General features: G+C 40.4%; 1 protein-coding gene across 2 annotated transcripts; it reads left to right on the forward strand.

Annotated features, from left to right (window-relative positions):
* The first annotated feature begins 301 nt into the window (after positions 1-301).
* LOC130095552 (gastrula zinc finger protein XlCGF52.1-like) lies at positions 302-16,110 on the forward strand. 2 transcript variants are annotated; one of them, XM_056262316.1, is made up of 3 exons: positions 302-473; positions 14,379-14,489; positions 14,666-16,110. In XM_056262316.1, the coding sequence occupies exons 2-3, from the start codon at positions 14,438-14,440 to the stop codon at positions 15,736-15,738; spliced, it is 1,125 nt and encodes a 374-aa protein (XP_056118291.1). In that variant the 5' UTR covers positions 302-473; positions 14,379-14,437; the 3' UTR covers positions 15,739-16,110. The 2 variants fall into 2 exon arrangements, with proteins under 2 accessions (XP_056118291.1, XP_056118290.1); XM_056262315.1 differs by having other exon boundaries at positions 14,382-14,489.
* Positions 16,111-22,788: the final 6,678 nt, after the last annotated feature.

Here is a 22,788-nt window from a genome sequence, read left to right on the forward strand (position 1 = left end):
GACCCAAGTGAATGAAGACAAGCAGCATCCGTTTAAAAAACCTAATCATTTCGCAAATAAAGATGGAATTTCACAGACTAAAATGAATTTCATGCAAAAAAATGTGTAAAGAATTTCATAAAGGAAACATTAATGTGCATGTGAGAAATCACACAGATAAAGACCATCTATTATATTTAATTGGTTATAATTAATAATAGTAAAAAAAAATTGCTTACTCCTAACATTTCAAGATTGGCTAGATATTGGTATGTATTTGAATGAGCAACTTTCACTTTCACTTTACCGCGACGCATTGCCTGTTATCTCACTGGAGTTCCGCCTTTAGAGGGCGCTCGTGTAACCGAAGCAATGATACACATCCAAGTCTAGGAGAAGAAAAGAAGTGAGCGAGGGAAGGGAAAGGGAACATAAACATGTGAAGTGGAACACAGCCGCTCATTCTGCTCTAAATCTGATGTGTTTTTCAGACTGTGAGTACATTTATTTTTTATTAGGAGAAATCTAAATCCAAACGATTAAACGAGTCAGTTCATTTAGTGAATCACTCAGAAATGAATAGACACGAACTGACTGATGTTGTACATTACGCTCGTGAAACGTGAGCTCGTTAATGACTGGTTTTTCTCATTACAATTTGTGAAGATTATGAGTTGTTGATTATAAGTGTTTTCATTTTATGTGTTTTCAATAAAACAGAGATTTTTTTATAATAAATCATATCTAATGTAATCAGGGGTCGATTTGAGGGGGAGGGTGACATTCCCCTTATTGATAAAATGACAAAAACTGCATGCCCTCTTTAAAACCACAACCCCCCTTACCATCCATCAACATTAGATTAACAGTGGTAAGTAGATATTATGTAAAACGTATCATGCAAATGAAATATCAGAGTGACCCTATTAAGCTTTTTCGAATATTACATTTCATGCAGTGTGTAATATTACATTATATGTATATATGTATATGTATATATATATATATATATATATATATATATATATAAATCATATCTAATGTAATCAGGGGTCGATTTGAGGGGGAGGGTGACATTCCCCTTATTGATAAAATGACAAAAACTGCATGCCCTCTTTAAAACCACAACCCCCCTTACCATCCATCAACATTAGATTAACAGTGGTAAGTAGCTATTATGTAAAACGTATCATGCAAATGAAATATCAGAGTGACCCTATTAAGCTTTTTCGAATATTACATTTCATGCAGTGTGTAATATTACATTATATGTATATATGTATATGTATATATATATATATATATATATATATATATAGCTGTCTGTGAATGTTAATGGTTTGCAAAGTTGTAAAGTCGGAAGGGCACGATAAATAAAGTTATTGTCTCCCGAAAGAAAGAATTGACTCTGAATCGCCTAAACGATTTGTGAGTAATTCCAGTTTCACTTCCGTGACCTGCATATAGCGCGTTAACACATTTGCATAATGCTCCATATGGTCTTCATTGGCTGCCTGCGAACAAAGTTTGACCCGCCCTCAAACACTGTAGATGGTTCATGTTGTGTACATGTCGAGAAGACGCTGTTTTCTGCTCTGCAAAAGCAAATTCTCTTTGTAAACATTTCCAAAGAATGAGGATGTGAAGAGTGGTTAAAATTACCACCACAGCGATACAACACCAGGATCTGTCATTGGCCTCATCCAAAATGGTGACGAGTCTGCTTACAGACTGGAGAGGTTGAACATTGTCTGGTGCAGTCATAACAACCTTGAGCTGAATTCGCTCAAAACTGTGGAGATGATCGTGGACCCCTGCACTCCCTCCACTCACCATCATGAACAGCACTGTGGAAGCAGTGGGGTCATTCAGGTTCCTGGCCTGAATATGGGACTCTCACATAGACTTCATAGTGAAAAAGCTGCTGAAACAGTTCTACTCGGCCATCATCGAGTCTGTCCTGTGCTCCTCAATAATAGTGTTAATTTTGTCACCTATTTTTAATTTAGTCTTAGCTTTAGTCATATTTAGTCATTCACATATCTTTTTTTGTTAGACAAGTTTTAATCGACTAAAAGTCTCGTCATTTTAGTCTAGTTTTAGTCAAAAGAGAATTTAAGGTATCTTAGTCAAGTTTTAGTCGACTAAAAGTCTCGTCATTTTAGTCTAGTTTTAGTCAAAACAAAACTCAATATATCTTAGTCAAGTTTAAGTCAAAACATTTTAGTCTTTTTTTAAATAAATTATTTCTGAGATAACCATTTCAGTCAAATAGTGTTTCACACATCTCAAATATTGGTTAAATGTCATAATTACCTGACAAAATACACTTGTTGAATGATTTTTGTTGAATTCACTTTGTTAAAAGTGTCTGGTTTTCTGATTTATGAGACACATTCACAAATTATGAACTTTTTCTGAAGAGTATTTTATTTTGAACTAACACAGTTCAAAAGCTGTGGCCCAACAGACTCAGACTGACCAATTACAAAGGTTTTTTTAAACTGTTTTTGGTTGCCTTTTGTCTCATTTTTCTATTCTGAGTGTACCCAGAAAAACTGAAAAGAATAGGCCTACTGTACTGTAGGACTAAAATACAACCTATTTAAATTGTAGATTGGTCTTGAGAAATAACAAACAAATGAGATTTAACAAGGCTAACAATAACGATTTCTGCTGTTACTACAGCTGCTGATACTTCCACTTTAGGTTAAACACTGACTCAATTAAACAATCAAGTTCAAAGGCAAGATTTGCAACAGTAAGCAAAATCCGTTACAAGGTAGAGTGTTAGAAAAAATGTGTGTCTTTGAATTGAAGGTTATTTAAAGTGAAAAGAGAACAAGTAACCAAAACAGTATGCAGTTATCACTCTAGAGTCTAGACTTTGTTAAGCTTTAGAAAAGCACTTCTTTCTTATGTAACTAATGTAATGTAATGTAATGTTGCGGCGGCCACTTGAAAGGTCTCCAGTTAAACTAAAGACCCGCTCTGCAAAGGCTTCGGAAGCTGGCATTGCCAGAAGGTCTAATACCAGAGGTTTCAGCAGTGGAAACATGGTGGAGCTTTGAGAAGACCAGAAATCCATGCCCAATTCTTCTGGGTTTGCATGGGACAGGGCTTCTTTGAATTTTTGGACCTCTTGTCTGATGGAGGTCTTGGAGGTCTTTGGCCTTGATGATTGCCGATGGGCACTAAAAAACCTGAATCTAGGCCGCTTTTGCTGAGGCGCCTCTGAGACCTCTGCATTTCCAATGTCCTCATCATCTGCCACATCTTCCTGGTATGGTACACTGCGAGTGATGTACTGTTCAGCTTTACTGTGGAGATTCTGTATGTCGTCATTATCATTGTCAATCAGGGTCCCTGCTAACACACTAGCGTCAACAAAACAAGCAGCTACAGCAAGAGGAGAAAACTTGCTTGCCGACACATCCAGAAAACAGCTGAAGCGTAATTCCATGTTTGCATACATCTTCTGTGCCAGTGTAGCTACATCCCTGTAGCTCCTGGCATGAGCAAGGGAGAAGTCTGAAAGGTGGCTCTTCAAGTCCAGTAGTGCAGGCACAACCAGGGAGAAACAACTCGTGTCACTTTCAAGCACCTTTGTGTGTTCTGCAAACGGAAGGAGCAAATCATTGAGGATGGTCACCTTCTGCCATTCACTAGGCAGTAGGCAGTCCCAGCCCATGGTGTCAGCCACCGATGTCACGTGGTTCTTTACTTGGAGTAAGCGAGACGACATCAAAAAAGAACTGGACCATCTGGTTTGACAGTCTTTGATGAGAATGAGTCCACATTGTTCCAGCAACCGTTCTGTGGCAACAGATGATTTGCGAAACTGTCTAACCAGATGCCGGATCTTGTCCAGTAGACGTTTGATTGATTGTTCCTTCTTGATCATGTTGACGACAAGCTGAAGGGTATGGACCACACATAGGGTCCTCTCCAAGGTTCCATATGTGATAGAAAGTTTAACACAAAATAACAATTATTTTCATTAATCCTACAATAACTATTAATCTATACAATAGCACTTTATCACTACATGAAATTCTACCTCATTTTTACCTCATTTTTATTTTTTTCAGTTTGTTGACTTTTTTACACTCATATTTTGAGTATGTAAAAAAGCACCAATGCTAAAGTTTTCTATGTTTCCTAATCATTTAAGAACATGTATTCTTTACTTCAATGAGCTCATTGTTTCTGGCTTAACTTAATGCATTGTTTAACAATGAAACTGTTACGTCCTCAGATGGCATAGAGGTATGAGGAGGACGTAAGTTAATTAATAAAATTGAAAACAAACTCCTATAGTTTTGATCTCTGGGGAATAAGTTACTGTGGGTGAATGACGCCAAGACAACAAACTACTGCAAGCAGGTGGTTCGCTTTATTTCCAACACGAACGTTATAGTTTACATAGATAAAAACAAACAAACTTAATAACAGCTATAGACACAAAAACATTGAAAAATAAGGATTGAAATAAGCCACAGAGAGAAAGAAAATGAGCGGTGCTAAACAAACAAAATAACAAAACCAAAACACACTAACTTAGCCCCACTCTCTAAACTCACTGAAAACAAAACCAGAAAATAAAGAATTCTTCAGCGCTTAACACGCCATAACTAAACTTCACTAGCTACCCAAACAAAAATTACACAGTTGCACACGCTCCTTCCCTAGTGTGTCTAACAAGTATAACCCTACGTGTATGTAAGATGTAGGTCACGTGACGTACTTTCCTTTCCTCTGCTCTCCGGGCTGGTGCCGACAAAAAGTCCTCTCGTAAGAAAACACAATCAAACAAGGACGCAAGCGAACCACCACAAAGTCAGTATTTCTCAACAACAGTAGCATGAGCCAACAAACACTCCAAAAGTTCCTCCTCTTCCGATCTTCGGAGTGCCTTAAATCCTGAACCACAGCCGATGATTGGTGGTCTCCGACCAATAGCAGCACCTACAAACTCAAGGATAGCAGAGAGCGGGAAAACAGAAAGAAACTAACAGCAGAAGGGAGAAATGCAGCAACCAATAAAGTAAAAGGGAGGGACAAAAATGCTAGCACGTAACACCCGCACCCTTAAAATTAAACCTTATACATATAATGTTTATAACGTACACAAAATAACCCCTCACACGAGTTATGCTCTAGAAAGGGCATCCGCAACCACATTATCCACTCCCTTTTTGTGCCGAATCTCAATATTATAATTTTGAACTACAAGAGCCCATCGCATTAGCCTTTGGTTTTGATTGTACATTCGACACAGGAATGTAAGAGGGTTGTGATCGGTGTACACAAGTACAGGATACGAAGTCGACCCAACATATACTTCGAAATGCTGCAATGACAACAACAAAGCCAAAGCCTCTTTCTCAATTGTGGAGTAGTTACATTGATGTTTGTTAAATTTCTTAGAAAAAAAACAAACTGGGTGATCAATACCTTCCTCGTCCTCCTGTAACAACACAGCGCCTGCTCCAACTGCGCTTGCATCCACCTCTATCTTGAAGGGTACAGAAAAATTAGGGGCAGACAACACAGGAGAGCTACATAACAAATGCTTAACGGTTTCAAAAGCACACTGACTCTCAGCTGACCAAATGAATTCTTTTGCGGGGCTGAGCAAGTCTGTCAGGGATTTTGCAACAGAAGAAAAGTTCTTACAAAAACTTCTGTAATACCCTGTCATTCCGAGGAATCTTCTTAACTCACGACGTGTAGTAGGTGCAGGGAATTCTTTAATAGCATCAACCTTGGCCTCTATGGGACGAACTTGACCTTTCCCCACTTGCTTACCCAAGTATGTTACGGTCGCTTTACAGAACTCACACTTCGCCAAATTCAAAGTTAATGAAGCATCAGCAAGTCGTTGGAATACCATAGTCAACACTGACATGTGTTCAGGCCAAGTAGAAGTATAGACAACCAGATCGTCTAAATATGAACTACAATTAGGTACATTTGACAACACTGTATTCACTAACCTCTGAAAAGTCGCAGGCGCATTTCTGAGACCAAACGCCATAACATTATATTGTAGGAACGAGTCTGGCGTTACAAAAGCAGATATGTCGGATGCCCTAGGTGTCAAAGGCACCTGCCAATAACCTTTGAGCATATCAAGCTTTGTAACAAATTTAGCAGAACCCACATTGTCAATGCAGTCCTCCATCCTTGGCAATGGGAAACAATCTGGTACTGTTACAGAATTCACTCTACGAAAATCGGTACAAAATCGAACTGTTCCATCAGCTTTTGGAACCAGAATACATGGAGAGCTCCACGGACTCACGCTGGGCTTTGCAAAATCCTCCTGTAACAAATACTCAACCTCTTTCCTCATTGCAGCCCTCTTTACAGCATTCATCCGATAAGGATGCTGCTTAATGGGAACGGCATCGCGAACATTAATGTCATGATAAAGCACATCAGTTTGCTTAGGTACATCCCCAAAAATCTGAGGAAAACTTTCAATCAGTGTTACAATGTCCACACGCTGATCCTCTATCAAATGACAAAGCAACTTAGAGGGGTCAGCTAAAATCTTAGAATTAGACAATGGTGTAAAAAGCAACGGGTCAACCTTTAATCTCACCTCATCAGCATCAAACTCAGCATCACCAGGAAATGATGGTTCTGTCTTACAACTCACGGCAACAGATGAAATCACGGGCCCTGTGTTCTCCTCTGAACAATGAGATGCTTTCTTCCTGGAATGGTAAGCTTTAAGCATATTAATGTGACACACACGTTTCTGCCTCTTACGATCAGGTGTTTTGATGATGTAGTTCGTGTCATTTTGTTTACCCACTACCTCGTAAGGACCAACAAAACGTGCAGACAATGCAGACCCCGTAATTGGTAACAACACGAGCACCTTATCACCAAATGAAAATGATCGTGACACTGCTGCTTTGTCAAAATGTTGTTTCATGCTAGACTGAGCTTCGGAAAGAGCTTCTTTGGCACGAGCCCAGGCTTCCTGTACTCTTTCACGAAAACAAGCCACATAATCAAGAATGTTCTTTGGAGGAGTTAAACTGTCATCCAGACCAAGCATCTGCTCCTTAAGAACTTTCAGTGGTCCTCGGACACTATGTCCGAACACAAGTTCAGTTGGACTGAACCGTAAAGACTCCTGAGTGATTTCACGAACAGCAAAAAGGACAAGTGGCACTCCCTCATCCCACTCATTCCCCGTCTCACAACAATATTTCTTCAACATGGCCTTAAGTGTTTGGTGGAATCTCTCGAGCACACCTTGACTCTCAGGATGGTAAGGACTAGAGGTGCGGTGACGAACACCCAGTGAACACAAAGTTTGTGTGAACAACTTGGACATAAAATTGGTGCCTTGATCTGTTTGTACTATCTTAGGCAGACCAAAGGTAGAAAAGAATTTTACTAATGCCTTAACGACTGCTTTGGACGTAATTTTTCGCAATGGCACTGCTTCTGGGTAGCGAGTTGCTACGCACATCATCGTAAGCAGGAACTGATGTCCAGTCTTTGTTTTAGGCAATGGTCCGACACAATCCACGATCACGTGCTCAAAGGGTTCACCAAACACCGGAATCGGAACCAACGGCGCGGGAGGAATAACTTGGTTTGGTTTCCCCATAACCTGACAAGTAGAACACGTTCTGCAATACGCTGCAACATCCTTTTTCAACCTAGGCCAAAAAAAATGACGCAACACACGGTTATAGGTCTTTGTCACCCCTAAATGTCCTGACATAACATGGTCGTGGGCAAGTGAAAGCACCTGGGTACGATACTCTGTCGGCACAACTACTTGACAAACAGTAGAGCATTCTACATCCTCGACTACTCTAGGTCGCCATTTCCGCATTAACAAACCGTCTTCCATAAAATATGACGTATCCCCTTTAAAATCAGACACTGCATCAAAGCACTTCATTAAAGTTGTATCCTCCTGTTGGTCTTTGATTAACTTTTCACGGCTAACAGGTAACGAACGTGTCAGCAGACCACTAACCTCTTCTTTCACCGTTTCCTGAGGCACGTGACCGCCTACAACAACATCACCATCTGTGCACATGAACGTGTCGTCCAATGTAAACTCTGTCCCCATCTTCTTCACCTGGGCACGAGTAAACACACAGGCTGGAAAAGCTTCAGGATACTTTAAAGTTAACTCTTCTGTAACAGAAGTAACCACAGGTTTCTCCAACACCTCCAATACTGGTAGCACTCTACCCCCAGCCAAGTCATTACCCAAAATGAACTCAACACCAGACACTGGCAACGCAGGTCGCACACCGACGTCCACAAAACCTGCAACCAACTTAGTCTGTAAATACACACGATGCAGAGGTACCTTCAATATGTTCATGCTAATACCTTGCACCAGGATACTGGAATCCAAACAGGACTTCTCTGAAAACGGCAGCACATCCCCACGTATGAATGAGCGTGCAGCTCCAGTGTCCCGCAAAACCCGAATCTCAACTTGGTCGTCTGGTTGGCCACTGAAAGAAACAAAACCTTCCAACAAGAATGGTTGGTAAACAGAGTCAACAGACACTGGAAGTGTTTTTACCAAACCAACAGACTGCGCACCAGAAGAATTTAGCTGTTTCCTTTTCAGCACTATACAATCTGCAATTACATGACCCATTTTGTGACAGTAAAAACACTCGCGTTTTTCTTTAGCTGGTTCTACCCTTGTTTTAGTTGAAGCGATGTGCAGCGGAAACAATGGGGGACCATTTCTATCATTTCTATCACAACGCATGGTAGTAAACACATTTTTATGAGTCAACGCAAACTCGTCCGCTAGTATAGCAGCGGCAGACAGTTCCATCACCTTCTGTTCATTCAAGTACAAAACAATGCGTTCGGGCAAACACTTTTTAAAATCTTCAAGGAGCGCTAACTCACGCAAGGAAGGAAAATCACTAACATGACTCGAAGCGCACCACTTATCAAACAAAACCCCTTTCTCACGTGCGAATTCGACAAAGGTCTGATTACTACTCTTCCTATGATTCCGAAACTTTTGTCGGTAAGCTTCCGGCACCAATTCATACGCGCGCAGAATAGATGCTTTCACGATCTCATATTTCAGACTATCTTCTATAGACAAAGTAGAAAAAACTTCCATAGCTTTTCCCACAAGCCTACATTGCAACAGCAAAGTCCACACTTCCTTTGGCCAATTTAACGAAACCGCAATTCTCTCAAATGCACCAAAATAACTGTCCACTTCCATCTCCCTGAATAACGGCACCAATGAAATGTTTTTACTTACGTCAAAAGCAGTGGTAGACAAACCACGCTCCATCGAATCTTTGCCCCCTGAATCAGAAGCAGACAGGCCAGTGGACTTAGACGAAAGCTTCCCCTCCTCTAACTCCAAACGGCGCAGTTTTACTTCTTTATCAGCCTGAATCTCAAGCCGCCGGATTTCAAGCCGCAGATCAAAATCAGCTCGTCGAGCGTCAGCTCGATCCTCCGCCTCCATGCGTATTCGAGCAAGACGAACCTTTACGTGCGCGCTCTCACCAGAGCCCAGTGCAGGCGGGGAAAATGGCTCAAACGGGGGTAGGCCTGTTTTAGCCTCTGCCTCAGCGTCCGCCTCAACAAGCTTAAACTCCTCATCGCCCGCCTCCGCGCGTTCACGTGTGGTTATTTCTTCACTGATTTGATCTGCTTCTCTAACCGACTCGGGCAAACTCAAAACATTTAATTCTGAAAGACCGTCTAAAATGACAGTTCTAATCTCTTTTTTCAACGACTGCCGACGAACTGAGATTTGGAAGTGTTCAGCTATTGCCAAGAGATCATCTTTACGACATTTATCAAAAATGTCTAACGACGGGTTCTCAATAAATCTATGTACATTCGAAGACATCACGAAGCCTACCAACAAAACACTAAACCACATAAAGCTCAATGCTACAATACTGACAACACTAGTCACTTGAGTCCCTCCACCACAGACACTCCCAGAGTAAAACAAGGGATTATGCTAACTACCGGAAACTTCCTCAATAGTGAGAAAATATCCCGGACGAGCCCCCAAATTATGTTACGTCCTCAGATGGCATAGAGGTATGAGGAGGACGTAAGTTAATTAATAAAATTGAAAACAAACTCCTATAGTTTTGATCTCTGGGGAATAAGTTACTGTGGGTGAATGACGCCAAGACAACAAACTACTGCAAGCAGGTGGTTCGCTTTATTTCCAACACGAACGTTATAGTTTACATAGATAAAAACAAACAAACTTAATAACAGCTATAGACACAAAAACATTGAAAAATAAGGATTGAAATAAGCCACAGAGAGAAAGAAAATGAGCGGTGCTAAACAAACAAAATAACAAAACCAAAACACACTAACTTAGCCCCACTCTCTAAACTCACTGAAAACAAAACCAGAAAATAAAGAATTCTTCAGCGCTTAACACGCCATAACTAAACTTCACTAGCTACCCAAACAAAAATTACACAGTTGCACACGCTCCTTCCCTAGTGTGTCTAACAAGTATAACCCTACGTGTATGTAAGATGTAGGTCACGTGACGTACTTTCCTTTCCTCTGCTCTCCGGGCTGGTGCCGACAAAAAGTCCTCTCGTAAGAAAACACAATCAAACAAGGACGCAAGCGAACCACCACAAAGTCAGTATTTCTCAACAACAGTAGCATGAGCCAACAAACACTCCAAAAGTTCCTCCTCTTCCGATCTTCGGAGTGCCTTAAATCCTGAACCACAGCCGATGATTGGTGGTCTCCGACCAATAGCAGCACCTACAAACTCAAGGATAGCAGAGAGCGGGAAAACAGAAAGAAACTAACAGCAGAAGGGAGAAATGCAGCAACCAATAAAGTAAAAGGGAGGGACAAAAATGCTAGCACGTAACAGAAACTGAATGAAAATTAATTGAAATGCATTACACTGTCACCTCTGATAACAGATCACTCTAAATTGTAATTTAGACACATGCATTTTCTGTAAAGCGGCTTTGAAACGATATGTATTGTGAAAAATGCTATACAAATAAATGTGAATTAAATTAAATATAGGCTACTGGGGGGCGGGATATATACGCGTTTGCCGCGAACGTCTTCCGGCAAGTTGAAAAATTTGAACTCGAGCGGAAGATTCAAGCGTCTAACTAGACGCGATAGACGCATATTTGACGCTCTATTCGCGTTCGGTGTGAACACACTACTCGTGTATTCTGTGTGCTTCTAAGTGCCTTATCAGATTTACCGTGTTACCGGTCTTGGCAGCAATTATCTTGTCGAAATACTGCATCGCGTGCTTCTGGCATCGAGTCTGGCACATAGGTACACTTTGGATCATTTCCACATATTTTCTATCTATCTGGGTTGGGACGCTTACACACACGCACACACACACACACACACACACACACACACACACTACAGCCTCACGTGCGACGAGCCACGTCTCTGGGCAGCCGCGTAAACTAGTGTTTTTTCCACCACAGCCAATCATGCTGCATGATTATTGTTTCACTGACGTTGACGAGATTAACCACTTAGGTACCGAAAAACAAGACATGTTTCGATACTCGGTAGTATCGAGGCAATTCGGTCTGTACCTAAAAAGTACCGAACTCGGTACCCAGCCCTGTTTGTAAGAGATGATTGCGTTCACTCGCCTCAGCTGCTTAAACTGAGGCGCCTATAGTGATCTGTCACGCCACATTAAAGAGCGTCAAAACTGCATTTATTGTTTGAATTTCATGATAAAATTTACATAATTTGAATAATGATACTTTGTTTCTTATTGAAAAAAAAAAAAAATGTGGAGCTTATTGTGATTATTAGTGGTTAAAGGTGGTGGTTAAGTAAGGGATAATGTACATCCAGCCAGTTGTTATCAGAAAAAACACTGAATTGAGCCATCACCTGTTGCATCAGCCTGAAGGGCATTTAAGTAAGTTCAGTGATGGTATATTTTTGTTGTTCTAGCAATGTGGCATGTGAATAGGCATGGGAGGATTACGGTTTCACGATAAACCACGAAAAAATATACTGACGGTCAGTATTATCGTTTAAAATTTAATTATCATTAAAACCGTGTTTGATTATCGCGATTTTAACAACTCACTGTAAATCCTGTCCAGCCAGCAACAGTCTGACGCAGGCGCAGCGCGGAAAGTTTTTTTTTTATTCGAGAAGGAATGGCGGAAGGCAGTGACCGTGCTCGGGAGATTTTTCAGCCTTTTAAGAGGACCAAATCTGAGTTGTGGTCATATTTTGGCTTTTACAATAGTCCTGAGGGAAACTTGATCGAGGATGGTCACCCTGTCTGCAGAACAAAAAGTCGCTGCAACAGAAACACTTCAAATCTGCCGAGTCGTCTTGTGTGACCATCACCCAATGTTGTACATTGTCAGTTGTCCAACATTATGGAATTCACTGCCACTTTCACTTCGAAATATTTCATCAGTGACTGCTTTCAAGACACAGTTAAAAAACATATCTGTTTAACATGTACTTCGTCTAAATGTGATTATATGTGTCCTTTGTGATTGTAAAGTTGTGCGTCAGTGTTAAATGTATTATAAAGGTACCATGTAAAGCGACCTTGAGCTTCGGAAAGGCGCTATATAAATAAAACTTCTTCTTCTTCTTCTTCTTCTTCTTCTTGTATAGCGAACGCAAGGCAAGTTAACTTTGACCTCAATACCAAAACTACATCTGGAAAATAATTGGGCACAAAATGTTGTTTTGAGTTGAAATATTTTATGTCACTCACTTGAAATAGACGTGAAGCTTCCGCAAAGAAAAGTTCACAGCAAGTGGCTTTGAGCCAAAGACGAACAAACAACTTCAAACAAGACTACTATTAAGAGTGACATTTTAAGGGATAGTAATGTACAGATTCATTGTACACTTATTACACCGATTTTTTTTTCCACATAATTACAGGGACATATTGAATTGAGTTTAATGTTTTAAATCTTACCTGTTTGTACAGCGTACAAAACAATCGTCCAGACAAGATGATCACAACAATATTATCAAACTCTGTAAACAATAAATCAACTCTGATTTCATTTTCAATACAATCAAAAACGGGAGACGCAAGACGGCAAGTCGTGAATGAAATGAAACAAGAGCGCACGTCCGTTGTGATACATGGATGTGCGCTGTGTAATAATGCGTTGCTATTGACGACGGTCATTATAAAGAAGGAAATGCCACAGAATAGAATCTTGCTTAAAAAACTGCATAGAGCTGCTTGTTTTATTTGTTGTTTGTTGATTTTCAAATATAAAACTTGTTGAAATGTTTTCAGTGTGAGCATCAGTTCTTTGAACACTTTCATCTATTTTAACAAAACCGTGATAATATTGATAATCACGATAATTTTGGACACTATAATCGAGATATGAAATTTTCATACCGTCCCATTCCTACCTGTGAAGTTTAACTGATCATCGATCACAACTTCAAGTTTCACAGCTGTCCTGGATGGAATTATATGTTTGAAGAACATAGCTAAATGGAGAAGTTGTGATGAAGTGTTGGGTTGGCTGTGACCACAAGCAGTTCTGTCTTCGCTGAAGGCGGTGTTCCTTCATCCAGCAAAGCAGGCTGAGTCGCGAGTAGCTACTGTCGGATCATCTGGCTGGATTGAGAGGCAAGAGTTGTGTGTCATCAACATAGCAGTGATAGGAAAAACGTTTAGAAATGGAAAAATGTTGGAAAAGTGATAGGAAAAATGTTTAGAAATGACAGATTGTGATGACATGTAGAAGGAGAAGTGTGATAGGAAAAATGTTTAGAAATGACAGATTGTGATGACATGTAGAAGGAGAAGTGGTCTAAGTACAGAGCCCTGTGGCATCCCAGTAGCTAAATGTTGCGACTTAGACAACTCACCCCTCTACGACAACCTGGTGTGCGGTTCCTGAGATGCCCTTCGTCATGAGGGTTGACAAAAGGTTTTGGTGATTAACTGTCAAAAGCAGCAGACCGAGTACTGAGAATTTGGAATACAATACTACATACAAATTATTACTAAATTTCACAAAATGATATTTTATTCTACTTTTTAATCCTACAAATAAAAATATTTTAAAAATTAAACAAATTTCGTAATCACTGTGTAAGGTTAGCTACATACATTGTACCTCCCCTGCCCTGAAATTGTTTTTTAAATCGACCTCTGAATGTAAGAGCAACATAACAATTAGCTAGATTAGTTAAATGGTTTCTATATGACTATTTGAGCAAACATTTCAGCCTGAATAATTCAGATGAGCATCTGCTAAATGAGCAACAGTGACCACAATTCACACCTTCAGTCAGTGAAGCCGCTCCCACAGCCATTCATGAGAGTTTAAATGCCGGGGAATATTTCCATCTTCCCACAGGAGAAGAAGCAAGCAGGAGAAATTACTCCTGGAGAAACTACTGACATACTATTGTAAGGATGGAGGAAGAACCCTGCAGAATAAAAGATGAAGATACAGAGGAACAAACAGGTTGGTGTTTTCCTATATTCTCTTTAATGCCTGATGAGGGACATTAAGATCAAAACTGGCATTCAATACATCTAATTCTAGATACTAGTAGACTCAGTAGTAAACTGGATTTGTGATAAAAAAAGAATGAACTTTATTTCTTTGTGTTTCTCATTTGTCGAATATGTTGATTTTAGACATGAAAGTGAATGAAGACAAACACCATAATTTCATAAATCAAGATGGGAAACTGATATATGAAAATGAAGACAAATATTATCTGTTTCCAGAACCTCATTTCAAAAATGAAGATGGAAATGCTGTCGTTTTAAAGACTGAAGAGAATTTCACTCAGAAACAAGATGGAAAATCTGGAGTCAAAGGATATTCCACCTGCTCTGAGTGTGGAATGTTTTACATGCATAAATCAGACCTTAAGAGACACATGAGAATTCACAATGGAGAAAATCTGTTCACATGCACTCAGTGTGGAAAAAGTTTCAGTCGCAAAGGAAACCTTAATGAGCACATGAGAATTCATTCTGGAGAAAATCCGGTCACATGCACTCAGTGTGGAAAGAGTTTCAGTCGCAAAGGAAACCTTAATGAGCACATGAGAATTCACTCTGGAGAAAAACCGTTCACATGCACTCAGTGTGGAAAGAGTTTCACATCCAAAAGCTTTCTCAACAATCATCTGCGCTCTCACTCTGGTGTGAGATCATTCAGCTGTGATCAGTGTGATAAAACGTTCGTTTTGGCATCAAGCTTAAAAACACACCTTAAAATTCATACTGGTGTAAAACCTAATTTTTGTTCTTATTGTGGAAAATGTTTTACAAGACTGCACAATTTAAAAGAGCATGAGCGTATCCATACTGGTGTGAGACCTCATGTTTGCTCTGACTGTGGGAAGAGCTTCACTACATCAGGCGCAATAAAACAACACCAGAGAATTCATACTGGAGAGAAATCGTACGAGTGCTCACACTGTGGAAAGAGTTTCAGTCGGTCAGAATCGTTGAAAATTCATGAGAGAGTTCATACTGGAGAGAAACCGTACGAGTGCTCACACTGTGGAAAGAGTTTCGCTCAGTCAGGAAACCTGAAAGATCATGAGAGAGTTCATACTGGAGAGAAGCCGCACCAGTGCTCTTCATGTGGGAAGAGTTTCACCAATTTATCTAATATGCAGACTCATATGAAAAAGCGTTGCCTGAATTTGTCTAATGAGCAAATGTTTATGATCAGATCCATTACTTACAAATAATACACTTACAAGTAAATAATTTGACATTCAGATGAATCAAAAGCTGGATAATTTGCTAAAATTAGTAGTGAAGTTTGATTGTTTGACAAGGGGAACCTTTGGGGGAAGGTCAAAATAATAGTTTAGAAAACTAGTGTGTTGCCATAAAATAATATGTGAAGGGATATGATTTAGGAAGGGATGTGTTTTGTTTCTTTGTGGAGCTCAGTTATTTTCATTAATTATGCATTCGAGGCATTTGTGTACAAGTGGCAACAATAGTCTATTAAATCATAATCCATATTTCAAACAACTTGTTTTAGCTGTTTGGATGTGATGCATTAAGATATTGAAGACTTTTTTGGGGATTGAAATCACTCTGCACAATGTGAACATATACAATATCTCACAAATGTGAGTACACCCCTCACATTTCAGCAAACATTTTAGTATATCTTTTCAAGGGACAATACTATAGAAATTAAACTTGGATAAATTTTAGAGTAGTCAATGTGCTGCTTGTATAGCAGTATATATTTACTGTCCTTTGAAAATAACTCAACATACAGCCATTATTGTCAAAAGTGCTGGCAACAAAAGTGAGTACACCCTAAGTGAACATGTCAAAACTGTGTCCAAAGTGTCAATATTTTGTGTGAGCACCATTGTTATCTAGCACTGCCTTAATCCTCCTAGGCATGGAATTCACCAGAGCTGCACAGGTTGTTGCTGGGATCCTCTTCCACTCCTCCATAATGACATCATGGAGCTGCTGGATGTTAGACACATGACACTTCTCCACCTTCCGCTTGAGGATGCCCCACAGGTGCTCAATAGGTTTCAGGTCTGGAGACATACTTGGCCACTCCATCACCTTCAACTTCCTCAGCAAGGCAGTTGTCATCTTGGCGGTGTGTTTGGGGTCGTTATCATGCCGTTTGGCCCAGTTTCTGAAGGGAGGGCATCATGTTCTGCCTCAGAATGTCACAGTACATGTTGGAATCCATGTTTCCCTCAATGAAGCTCAGCTCCCCAGAACCAGCAGCACTCATGCAGCCCCAGAACATGATTCTACCACCACCATCCTTGACTGTAGGCAAGACACAATTTTCTTGGTACTCCTTACCAGGGCGCCGCCACAGATGCTGGACACAATCTGAGCCAAACAAGTTTATCTTAGTCTCATCAGGCCACAGGACATGGTTCCAGTAATTCATGCTCTTGGACAGGTTGCTTTCAGCAAACTGTTTGCGGGCTTTCTTGTGAGCCAGCTTCAGAAGAAGCTTCCTTCTGGGATGACGGCCATGCAAACTGACTTGTTGCAGTGTGTGGCGTATGGTTTGAGCACTAACAAGCTGACCTTCCGCTTCTGCAACCTCTAAAGCAATGGTGGCAGCACTCATGCGACTGTTTTTTGAAGCCAGCTTCTGCATCTGACGCACAGCACGAGGACTCAGCTTCTTTGATTGATCCTTGCGAGGCCTGTTACAAGTGGAATCCGTCTTGGAAAACCTCTTTATGACCCTGGCCTGTACTGTAACTCAGTTTTAGGGTGTTACCAATCTTCTTATAGCCTAGGTCAACTTTGTGGAGACCAACAATTCTAATTCTCAAATCCTTTAGAGAGTTATTTGCCATGAGGTGCCATGTTGAACATCCAGTGGTCAGTATCAGAGAATTGTACTCAAAGCACAAATTGTAACTGCTCTGATACATGATACACAAATTTGTATGGTCCTGTCAAGCAGACAAAAACATGAAAATGATGAAGAGGACATATGTCTTTGCATGGTTAAACGACGTGCAGCTATTGTCATTTAGGGTGTACTCACTTTTGTTGATCTGGCCTACCATCGAAGCTCATCGAGTTTCAAATATCATTTAAAAGCAAAACACATCACAGGTTCTACTAGCAAACTGACGAGTCGTGTGCAACAACCCACACTGGATCAGTGTATACGGCGTGTGAGTAGACAAACGTCAGGCAGGCTTACTACTTCCATAGCAAAGTGGATTGCCAAGGACTGCCGTCCAGTCAACATCGTTGCTGACCAGGGCTTGAAAGAAGTGATCAGGATTGTCACTTCCGACCCATCGTTCGAGCTGCCGTCAAGATCAACAATCATGCGAACTGTACATTAACGAAAAGAAATGCAAAGTAGAGCTGCTATCACAAACAAAGAGTGTTGCTTTGACTGGGGACCACTGGACATCAGTAAGCCAGCATAATTACTTGGGTACAACTGCGCATCTCATCGATAAAGACTGGGACATGCATTCATTTGCATTAACTGCTTAAATGCATTTTGCTGAGGCCTGCGCCAAACAGTTTATACAAGTAGCTAAGGAGTGGGAGATAGAGAGCAAAATCGTTACTGTTGGTACGGACAGCTCAAGAAACATGATTGCTGCATCTAGATTGCTTCCTTTCGAGCATATGCCTTGTATAGCACACATTATACAGAGGGCAATCGTCATGGCTCTTCATGAAGGCGGCTTTGATGACGCTGTAGTGAAATGTCGTAAATTAGTCTGACATTTCAAACATCGCCTGTCTAATATGATAGACCTGAAAGCACAGCAAATTGGTCATGGCTTGGGCGAAGAGTCTCTAGTGCATGACGTTCTCACAAGGTGGCATTCCACCCTCGAGTTGGTCAGCCGGATACTACGCAACAAAGACCCCCTGATGGCAAGTTACATTGGCTCATCAAAACCACAAGCTATCCCTTCTAACATCTGCAGAGTTTTATAAGCTTGCCAGGCTGGAGAAACTACTGGAACCATGCAGGTTGGTACTTCAGTTTATTTGATGATATGTTCTTTTTAGCCAGTATTTGTTGATTTTTATGACTGCTATCAAAACAAGTTCTGCATATTTAAAATAGCTCATGTCAAATGCAGCATGTGTATGAGAGAGACCAAATAAGTAGCCTATAGCAGGAGAGAGAATAACACTTTACAATAAGGTTCTATTCATTAATGTTGTTGTGAGTAATGTTAACTAAGTAACTACAGTAATCAAATACTAGCAAACTATTGTTTAGTGTTTATTAATCTTTGTTTATAGTTTAGAAAAAAATAACTAATACTAGTAACATTAAAAAAAATGAACTAAGAAGACCTAATGATAGGTCATTGTTAGCCAATGCAATCTATTAATTGGATGTGTGTTTATTATTTAGATATGTCATGGAACTTCTTGGGGGTGAAAAATATGTTTCCAGTTCTGTTGTGTTACCTGCACTTTGCCACTTGGTCCTGAAGATGGCTGTCACAGAAGACGACCCTGCTTATGTTGTGTGCTTTAAGGATGCATTCAAAGAGGATTTGACAAAGTGCAAAGAAAACACAAACATTGCTTGGCTCAAAATTGCAACAGCTCTTGATCCCAGATTCAAACACCTGAAATGTATTCCTAAAGCAGAAAGAGCTGAAGTTTGGGAAACATTATACAAGATGCTAAAAGAGGAGGAACTGTCTCCACATTCCTCAGATGCAGAATCAGAGCCACAAAAGAAGAAAATTGGTCTCCTCTTGATGGGCTCTGATACGGAGTCAGATAATGAAACATCACTGGAATCCAGCCCTCTTGCTAGATACAGAGCAGAGCCTAGCATAAGCCTTGAACAATGGTCTGCACACAGCAGAAGTCATGACAAGCTGGCGACCATTGCAAGTGTAGCAGGATGCAGCTGTCTGGCTCAAGCCTCCCCTATTGGTATTAAAATTGTTGGTCTGGGATTGGTACTGGGCAGCTAAGTGTAAGCCAATCGCAAGGGCTAAGCCCCTTTATAACTCGGGACTTTTCTTTTGACGACTGATGTCACCAGCATGCGACTTTTTGTCTTGGTTACCTGCCCAGCAACCTGACGTCTGAATCTGGGCTGTTCGTTTTGCCGTAGTGCCGCAGGTATGATTGGCTTCGTTTCCATGTCCACTCGAATGACTTTATAACTTGGGCTTATAGTAATTTTCGTGCTGTAGAATCCCCGGTGTTGCAGCAGCCTTTCACCAGTTGAGTGTTGGCCCGGCTGGCAGTAAGCAGAGCTTGGGGCCGTGACTCGGCGCTAATAAAATAAGGTAGGTTGCTATATGGTGTACCCGTTGAATAGTTAATGTGGGATACGGTTGTAAAGACATCATGTGTATTTCAGGGAGTGCTATGTGACCGGGGGTACAGCTGCGAGTCGGCGGCATCGGCGCTGAACATCTGCTGCTTTGTTTGATCATTTTTTTGGTACGTGTTGCTCATGGGCTTTCTTCGCCATATCCGGCTGCTCTTTCTCACGGGACCCGTGGCTAGCTTAAGCTAACAAGTGCCTGGCCCGTTCCATTGTGACCTGCTGGACTTAGTTGGATTTCTCATACCTTCTGTTTTTTTGTAAATGTCTGTGTATTGAGTGTTTGAGACCCTGGTATCGTGTTAATGGGGTGTTTGTATGTTCTTTTTTTTTTCTTTCTTTTCTCCAAGTAGGTTAAGTCTTTTGCTATATCTTGTCATCTGAAACTGTTGTCTGGAGGCCTTTCCCCCGCTGTTTATATCCAAGGGGATCGGCCCATGGTTATTGATATTTTTGCTTGATTTATTTTGTTTGTTTTGATTCGTCCACACCGACGGAAGACCATAAGAGTTGCTGATCCTCGTTGTGGCCTGTTTCCTTTTTTTTGTTTATCATTTGGTATAGTTTAGTACGGTTTATATTTGGTTGTATATGTTTATTGTGTGTGGATTGTTATTTAGTCATTTTTAGTGATCGTACCCTCTCTGGGTGGTTTACTAGCCCTTTGATTTATTGTAATTTGTATGTGTGAAATTGCGTAACTTTCACTTGTCTCTTGTCGTTTAGGTGCTGAGAGCTGCCAGTGGGAGCAGTGCCCCTTTGCGGTGGTGGGTCCCTTGACGTGTGCAGTGGTTGAGTGTTCACAGAGTGGCCCTCATTTATCATTCTTGCGTAGAAACGGGCGTATATGTTGGCGTAAGATTATGCTTACACTCCTCTCACCGCCTGATTTATGAAGCTGTGCGTACCTTTGAAATCCAGGTGTACGCAATACCTGCCCTTGATAAATCCCGCGGCTGAAAACGATCGTCATTAGAATAACACGCTCCTATATATTCAAGTCTCCGCTCCCCCCACGCCCTCATTTTACGCCATGGACACACGGAAGACGGCAAAGAAGAGAAACTTCTCTGACGTGGAGCCGAAATGACCTATCACAATGCATTATTTTACAGCACGTCTTTTGAAACAATTAGCATTCAATTTCGAATCACGTCACATGTATTGGGGTGTACAATAGTGATGATGATGATGTGATGTGGAGTACCATTCATTCACATTAATAATTGCATGACAATTTGTAATATTCTTCTTCTTATTATGATTTTTATTATTAATGACGCTTATTGTTATTTAGAAGAAGAACGTCATTATTATTATTTGTATTATTATTATTATTTAAAAGAAGAAGAATGTATTTTTTATTATTTTGTCAGTCTGAATTATTTTTTGGTCATTGAAAGCCTTTCATTACCGAACCCAGTCCGTGCGCACCTGCCGGGCCTAACCATGAAACGTCAGGGTAAAGCGCACAGGCTCGCAACTGAAGGAATACATATGGCTACAAATCAAATGCTTTGGTAAAGTCACACAAATTAAACATTGAAGTCCATGTTGCACAAAAATAAACACTGAAGATTATAATTACTATGTTGTTGTTTTTTACAGTGGGTCATAATATATCATATCTTTTAGTTTGTCAGTGCGTTTTGTGGTGTTAGGAATTGTTTTTCTGCGCATTTCCGCACTAACTCAAAACGTGCGTACACCACCTCCTGAGCTGGCGTAGGATTTGAGCGTGCCATACGCCAACGTCCATATTGATAAATCTCAAAGTCACCGTGGTTTTGGGTGTACGCTGGAAATTTGGTGTACGCACTTTTGATAAATGAGGGCCAGTGTGCTTACTCCATTTGAGGTGTGTGTGTGAACCCGGCACGTGTGATTGGGGTGTGTCTCATGGATGTTCATTGCTTATGCTACTAGTCTCCCGCTGGTAGGTTTCAGCCCGATCCTCTTTTCGTGTGTGTGTGGCGAATAGTGTAACATTGGTGTGTCTTGTGATTTGGTTTGGTGTGTAGTTTATTTTGTTTGCCGGGAAACTTTCCCTTATGTGTTTTTGTGAAATCCAAATGCTTCTATTTTTGAAGTGAATTATTGTATGTGTGTTCAGTGATGTAAGAAATAAAATTTAACTTTTTGTATTGGATCAGTGTCTCTGGGTAAATCATCAAACGAATCTGAGTGCTTTGCTAGAGCAAAATAACAAATTCCTTGGGTGTAAGTCCCATCGTGGCGTAGTGTGCTAACGATCTATTATTTATATATCCATTCTGCCACACAAGGAAATATCTACCAACTCCTGCTTCAACTGTGCCATGTGAGAGACTATTTTCACTTGCAGGGCACATAGTGCACAAGAAGAGGGCTGCTCTGGCACCTGAGAATGTTAACAAACTTGTATGCCTTAGCAGCTGGTTAAATGCTGACTAGAAAAATAAGCACTACTTTGGGACAAAATGGAATATTGAGAGGAAAAGAAAAAAGAGGGAAACTGGTGAGAGATTTTCTGGATTATGGGTTAAACAGAGAGAAAGGGAGACATTTGAGAGAAAGACATGCACACAGATAAGAAAAGAAAAATCTTTAAACAAAAGATCGGGAAACCGACTGGCTAGATGCATTAAAAACATCTACATCCATGAAATAAACACAATAAAACTTTACCAAAGGCACAACAAAAATAACAACCACCACATTCTCATTTCTTCAAAACAGAGATATTATATTGCAAATGTGCAAAAGTAGGAATATGATTTGCTCAAAGGTTTCTCTGTCATTGCTCAGGAATAGTTAAGTATTAACTTCGCCAGAGATGCTTCTGAAAGAAATAAATAAAAATTGTTGTCGTTCAGAAATATGAATATGAATTTTGCTCTTCAGATAATTTGGTTTTAGAATAATTTGATGAGATTTGTTTTTTTCTGTCAAGTTCATTTCTGTCTAG

Source organism: Rhinichthys klamathensis, unplaced genomic scaffold (genome assembly GCF_029890125.1).
Source record: "Rhinichthys klamathensis goyatoka isolate OS25496 unplaced genomic scaffold, OSU_Roscu_1.1 h1tg000191l_1, whole genome shotgun sequence".
Lineage (NCBI taxonomy): Eukaryota > Metazoa > Chordata > Actinopteri > Cypriniformes > Leuciscidae > Rhinichthys > Rhinichthys klamathensis.

Excerpts from the sequence above, each read along its gene's own strand:
- LOC130095552 (XM_056262316.1), top strand. The coding sequence starts at position 14,438 with ATGGAGGAAGAACCCTGCAGAATAAAAGATGAAGATACAGAGGAACAA. Across the intron at positions 14,490-14,665 it reads AGATACAGAGGAACAAACAG|ACATGAAAGTGAATGAAGAC; the intron begins GTTGGTGTTTTC and ends TGTTGATTTTAG.